Source organism: Telopea speciosissima, chromosome 8 (assembly GCF_018873765.1).
Source record: "Telopea speciosissima isolate NSW1024214 ecotype Mountain lineage chromosome 8, Tspe_v1, whole genome shotgun sequence".
NCBI classification, from domain to species: Eukaryota; Viridiplantae; Streptophyta; class Magnoliopsida; order Proteales; family Proteaceae; genus Telopea; species Telopea speciosissima.
The window spans coordinates 11,424,494-11,431,628 of NC_057923.1; the positions used below are offsets into that span (position 1 = coordinate 11,424,494).

The window sequence follows — 7,135 nt, forward strand, 5'->3', positions numbered from 1 at the left end:
TGGTGGCCACACTAAAACATACAACAAAAAGAAGGGTCGCAAACACGCACATGCTCAGGATAATGACAACAGTATGAACACCATGCTTACAAGTTTCGGAAGCATGAGTATAGATACTACTAGTGAGCATCAGTCATGGCATTCATCTCAGCATCATCATGGCTATGAATATGGCCTGGAGAGCACCGGTTCTGAATATAGTGGCTATGGTCAGTTTGGGCAGTCAGCAGTTGAGTTTGACAATCAAAGCACTGGGTCAGGTTTTGGGTACATATTCCCAGTCTCAAACCAACCATACACGCCTCAAACTCAATATGACAGTAGTAGTGGATCTTACACCTCATACCAACAGCCTCCCATGTACACTAGGATAGGGAGTTTGGTATATGTTGATGACAACACTTATATGGAGGCTGTGTCACACTATGTGCAACACTTCAGCAATTCTATGACATGGGAATTCTTTGTGAATCAATATGGGGAAGAATTCATTACTCGATCACATTTTATGTAACAAATTCAGAGAACATTGATGTAATGTACTTTTTATTTGAATGTTTTGATTGATATGTACTAAATTGAATGTTTTGATTGCTAATTTGCTATGTATTACTAAATTATGTGTAGAGTAGGTTGTTTTAGTACGACTCGTCGCCTACCAACCTATGGTCCAAAGTGAAACTCATATTTTGACTTATTTTTTAGAAAATCTGGACATGCCATTGTGTTTAAATGGCCTAAAATATGTTGAATACCAAGTTTCAGACCCAAAATATGTGTAAAACCCACCGAGTTGGGGGTCCGAGTCAACAAAAAAAACATGCAGTAACTCGCCGAGATCTCGACTCGTCTCGGTTTTTGGCTGGGCATGCCTCCGAGACCCGAGTTTTCGAACCTTGATGACTTCAAGGAAGCCCCTGCTAATCAATCTTGGAATTTGAAAATTGCATTGCATTTATATCTATAGTACAGTTTTTTTCATAAATAATGATCATAACATTAAAGGGTAAACGACCAAACAGAACCCCCTATGTAATCTTCTTCTCAATGGCTTAAGCTCCTGGCTGTGAGTGTGTGAGATTTCTCCTCTCCCCACCCCCCACTCCAAAAAAAAAAAAAAAAATTAGCGAGTATCTGTGATCTTGTCAACATCTGCCATGGAAATGCAAAGGAGACTTAGAAGAGGTACTCCTTATTAAAAGCATTTTCTTTCCTTTCAACAAAGTGGGACAGGAACTTTTTTAAGATTGTTAAAATAAACAACAAACTCAACCTTATCCCAACGTAATGGGGTCGGCTACATGGATCCAATCAAACAAAGTAGGTAAAAACTGCAAAGTTTTGAGAAGAATGGGAAAATGAGATGAGAAGTGATAAATGAACAAAGGAAAATACAAGAAAAGTGAAAGAGGAAAGAGGCACAGACCAGTAAGTCAGGAGAATCTCAACTAAATATGACTTGCTACATGGATCCTTGCCCTCCAATAGGCTCTATCCGAGGTCATACATGGCACAAGACCTACACTATGCATGTCTTTTCTCACAACTTCTCCTATGATCATTTTAGGCCTGTCCTTGCTTTTTTAGCTCCATCAATCGGAATCATATCACTCCTCCTTACAGGGGCATCCCTAGGGCCTCCTTTGAACATGACCAAACCACCTCAGATGACTCTCTCGGAGCTTGTCATTGACCGGAGCAACTCCCAAGTAAGCTCTGATACGATCATTCCTTACTTTATCCTTCCTTGTTTTTCCACACATCCATCTTAACATCCTCATCTCTGCCACATAAAACTTCTCAATATGACACTTCTTAACTGCCCAACATTCTGCCTCATACATCATAGCCAGTCGAACAATGATCCTATAGAACTTTCCTTTAAGCTTTAAAGGAATACATCTATCACATAGCACTCCAGACGCACATCTCCACTTCAACCATCCCACTTGAGTTCTCTGTGAAACATCATCTTCTATGTCACCTTCCTTATTTATGATTGACCCCAGATATCTAAAATAGTCACTTTGTGGTATCTCTCTTTCCTCAATTACACATCAAATACTCTGTCTTCGTTCTACTAATCTTAAAACCTCTTGTTTCCAAGGGTGCTCTCCATAGCTCTAACTTAGTATTAATCCCTGCTTTTGTCTCATCCACCAAAATGATATCATAGGCGAAGAGCATACACCACGGGACCTCGTCTTGAATGCTCTTGGTTAGGTCGTTCATGATAAACGCAAAAAGATAAGGGCTTAAGTCTGATCCTCAAAATGGTTGGGTTTGACAGATGCAGGTAAAAGAAATTACGACAACCGTTTTCTTAAAAGAAAGCTCACCATGGAAACAAGCCTTTACAAGAGCATGTTGAATCATAGGAAAAGATATGCTTGCATTAGAGAGACTATCAAAGCAGCAAGCGAATCCCCATACCGGAAGGCAAGAAAGGTCACAAATAGACTGACATGGTGTATTTCCAAGAAGTTTTTTTTTTTATTTTTTATTTACCAGAGCGCTAGCAAATCCTATTTTTGGCCAGCATTTCTTAGTAATGCACTAATGCCAGATTTTCAGATATGTCAAATATACCTATGGAATTCGAACAATAAAGAGGTGTGGCAGAACAGGTGTTGCAGATGGTAGAAGCATAACTTCAGGATTATCTACTTAGAATGTTAAGACATCAAAGATAATGTAGTCAAGAAACATCTAATATTATAGGAATAATGAACTAATATTAGTGGCTGAAATGAGGATGTTGAGATGGATGAGTACTAACCTAGAAAAGATAAAATAAGGAATGGACAAATTAGAACTAATTTAGGAGAAACTCCAATACATGATAAGTAGAGAGAAATTCGTTTGAGGTGGTATGGCCATGTTCTACAGCGTCATTTGAATTCTCCAGTAATGAGTGATATGATTCAGACTGAAGAAAATGAAAGAGCAAGGAGTACGCCTAAAATGACTCTAGGAGAAGCGGTGACGAAAGACTTAGGACTGGTAACAAGTATGGCTTCGAATAAGATTGATTGGCGAAAGTGGATCCATGTAGCCGACCCCATATGTAGTTGGGATAAGTTGTCAAGGCGTCGCCTAGGCGTCCAAGCGCCTTGTTCGACTTGGGTGCCTTGGCCGCCTAGTTGCCGTCGCCTTGAATTTTGCCCCTCCCCACCGCCTTGGGTCGCCTAACCGCCATGACAACTATGAGGCTGAGTTAAGTTGAGTTGTATTAATGAACTGTCCAATTGTTGCACAGTTATCAGGGAGAGTGTGCCAGAGTTGGATTTAGATTCCACCTTCAAACTAAAAATGACACATAAATTTTATTCCTACAGGAAGCTGAAAATAAATATACTTACATATCTTTCTAGTTGTTCTTCTTTTCGTTGAATTTCACTCCTCAAACAATTACTCTCTTCTGCCTAGAAATATGTACAACATGCTGATAGTTAGTCACCCATCTCAAGCAATCAAAAGATATATGAACGAAACAGGCATGAAAATATTATCAATGATTAACCAGTTGAAATTAATGGTGGGAAATCTTACTGTTAATTGAGCCCTAGACCTTGAACGTTAAAATTAAATTAATATATTAATACATTTTAACTATCAAAAAGCTTAAGAAAACAAATAATGATTATATTTAGGCTGAACTTGGTTGGATGTAACATGATGTAAAGTTATGCAAAGGTTTAAAAGAAAGAAAAAAAAAAAAAAAAAAAAAAAAAAAAAAGGCAAAAGGAAACTTTCTAACCAACAATGACTGTGCAACTAACTCAAGATATAAGTATATATAGCAAGTAAAATTTTCAGCTAAATTACTGGGTTTTTTTGTAGAAAAGTTATGGCAAATGAAATATTTAATTCACCTTCAAACTACAGTCTAAAGTGTTACTATTTTTTATAAATGTTGATGTTCTCTTCTTAAAATATTCTACTTCACAACTCCTTACATCCAACCAGAGCCAACCTCAGGTTGCCTTAACAACCAACAACCATAAACTCAATAGACCACTAGACTACTCAAGCCGAAATACAATTGCCTAATAAAATGAACAACACAATTGATGAACCTTGACACAATTTTAAATACAAGGTTCCACCCAATTACCCGAAGCCAAATCGTATCCGTCCTAGAGTACATCAAATGTGAAAGTGAGTGCATGTGTGTATGCATGTGCACTCACATGTGCTTGGCCAAGATTGAATCCATAGATCCCAACAGTCTATGCCTGATTACTAAGATTAAAGTGAAGGCCCAACCTCCCATCCATATGCCTTTGGAACCCAATTCCCAATAGTGAGTGTAAAAAGCTAGTGAACTGTAAAAGGACCAGTCATAAACCTGCTCAGCGGTGCTCAGCAGAAATGATCATCGGATAATCCTAATAGAATTGGTTATATAATTGAAATAGCATGTCTCAGTATACAGGTGCAAGTATGAGCATTACACCTAATTTCAGATAATTCGCGGAATTTTGGCCTAATACTGAGGAAAATTGAAACGCTAACCTGTTGCTTGATGGCGCTCTCAGCGGCTTCAAGTGCCTTCATGACCTGAAATAAACTATCATTGGAAGAATCATGGACACCCAATCCAGAGAACCTGTCGACTAAATTTGCAATTCCGGTCTCAATCGGGGGGTTCCACTGAGATCGAGTATCTCGACTGTTAGCCAATCCGTTCTCAAGGTTTCCTCCGTAATCTACCATGGCTAGCAAAGTGACTGCAAGTCCCTATCAAGAAACCAGCACCATCAAATCGAATAACACCAAATCATGACAGAGTAACGACGATGAACACATTTTAACGAGCTTCATGGGATTTGCAGATCGACACGAGCTTTACCAATCCAAAAGCAACGAAATCGACCCGTTTATATAAAAGTCGCGGGCAGAGAGGGTTTTGAAGAGTTATCAGTCTTGCCCTCTTGTTCATGTTCTTTGCCTTCTGTTTCCAAAAACACAAAAAAATATTTTATTGTTTATATTTTTTTCCAATCAAAAACGATTTTTTAAAAAGGAAAATATTCCAACTCATGCATACCGTACCTTTAGATAGACACCTCACACCGTGACGCACAGGGGTGGACAGCCTGATGGTAGATAGGCCTTAACCCTAAAACCCAACCGAAAGTGATTACGATGTAATATCCCTTTGGCCACTTTGGGGTTGAATCGTAATCCCCTCCAATTCCTCCAATGTCTCACATGGGGGAGGAAATGATCACCCTACCCCTGCTCGAAAATATTGTCTAAGGTGGGGTTCACTCCCCCCTATTAGAGGAATTTGAGGAATTGGAAGTGATAATTATTCTGTTTTGAACCGTTTTGATCTGTGAGTTGATGGTTTGATGGTTCAACCTTTGATTTTATGGACTGCATTGTCTGGTAATAAAATTATAAAAATACCATTATATGGAAATGAATATAAAGTATCAAATGAGATCTTTGGTAATTCTAGTCATTTTCTCTATTCATTTAAATCTGAAATTGTACCAATGAGATGCTTCTCTGCTCTTAACTCACAAGATCTTACCCATGTATTATCATGTGACAAATAGTGAATCGTTATATTTCAATAGGCACAATGTTATTTAGAATTTCTTAATTAAAAATGAATCTCTTTGGCAAGTGTTTTTTTTTTTCCTTGTTCTTTGTCCAACACACATTAGAGCTACTGGCCCCTTGGGATTACACACTAAGCATATCCATGTATTCTCCAGTGTGGGTTTTTTTGAGGTGTCTATTCTATTTTGTAGCTTGTCCATGACTGATATATATATGCCATCACTATGTAATTCATTTAGTTCTTTAGTAATCAAGTCTGGTTTCAACACCAATCCTTCTCCCCATCCCATGTAACTCACCTTGTTAATCACCTTCTACATCATTTCCAGTGTGTTGTATTATGTAAAGATGTTCAGAATATGTCTGTTGCCATTAGAGCTACCACTTGGGCTAGGTTAGATGATGGTGTAAATCAGCTATTATGTTGTGATGTAGAATTTTTATTGTTTTAATTACTATATTTCTTTCCTTTACATTAAAAAAATGCAAGAAATAAGTTTGATTTTAGTCCAATCTTTATAAGAAAACCATTTCATACCAATAGTAGTGGCAATCTTCTCACTTTGGCCTCACTTTCAAGACAATTTAGAGTCTAGAATGTCACATGGGGAATAATTATCCCCTCCAATTCGCGGGCACCTTCAATTCCTCCAAGTGCTCTAATAGGGGGAGTAGACCCCACCTTGGGCAATGTTTTCGTGTAGGAGATAGGGAAGTCATTTTCGCCTCCATGTGAGAAATTGGAGGAATTGAAGGGAATAACAATTCGTCACAGGGGTCCACCCATTTTTGCCAAGTTGTGGTGAAATAACAAACTCCTTGGGACTTTTGGAGCGTGGCTTAATCTCTATCCACGAGTAGAGAATAGATTCAATGAATCTTATACCGGCGGCAGACAAAGATAACACATGGGTGCAATTAGGGAATTTTTTTTTTTGGGGGGGGGTGGGGGTGGAAAGGTGCAATTAGGGAGATCTTTAAAAGGTGGGAATGAACCCCCAATTATTATTTCCATAAGATTGTGGAAGAAAATTGATGTGAGAGATGTCGTGGACTCAAAGTCAAAATGAGGTCAAGTATTAGAGGATCTTTCAATTTGCATAAATTCACTTATTTGTTTTCACATTTACCAAAAAAAAAAAGTTATATGTTTTCACATGGTACGTTATGATCAAGGCAAAGTGGACCTGAGTTTTCCTTCCCACAGTAAAGAGAGAACATTTGAGGCTGCATCATCAAACGTTTGGATTGAACTGGATTTGTATAATAGTGGATGATGAAAAACTTTCTCTTTTTTAATGGAAAAAAAAAAATACTCAACATGTCTGAAATTTAAATATCTTTTTTTATTGGATCTTACTTGGTGTAATCACGGTTGGTTACATCGAGTTTGACAGTATAATAATACAAGCAAATCCTTCGGTCTGAATCTCTATATAGTAAGGGTATTATGGGTAGTTCAAATGTCAGTCTTATAATATCGAGAAAAAAAAATGTCAGTCTTATTAATAGTGGTCTTATATGCAAAAATAAAAAAAATAAAAACAAATTTTTATGC

General features: G+C 37.8%; 1 protein-coding gene across 1 annotated transcript in view; it reads right to left on the reverse strand.

The window, feature by feature from the left end:
* Nucleotides 1-4,941, reverse strand: part of LOC122671418 — a 60,755-nt gene extending 55,814 nt beyond the window's left edge. The window contains exons 1-2 of the mRNA XM_043868615.1: nucleotides 4,519-4,941; nucleotides 3,363-3,425 (exon numbers count right to left, since the gene is read on the reverse strand). Coding sequence (XP_043724550.1) covers nucleotides 3,363-3,425; nucleotides 4,519-4,719 — 264 coding nt within the window. The 5' untranslated portion in view covers nucleotides 4,720-4,941. The remainder of the gene's footprint in view (nucleotides 1-3,362; nucleotides 3,426-4,518) is intronic.
* Between the last annotated feature and the right edge of the window lie 2,194 nt (nucleotides 4,942-7,135).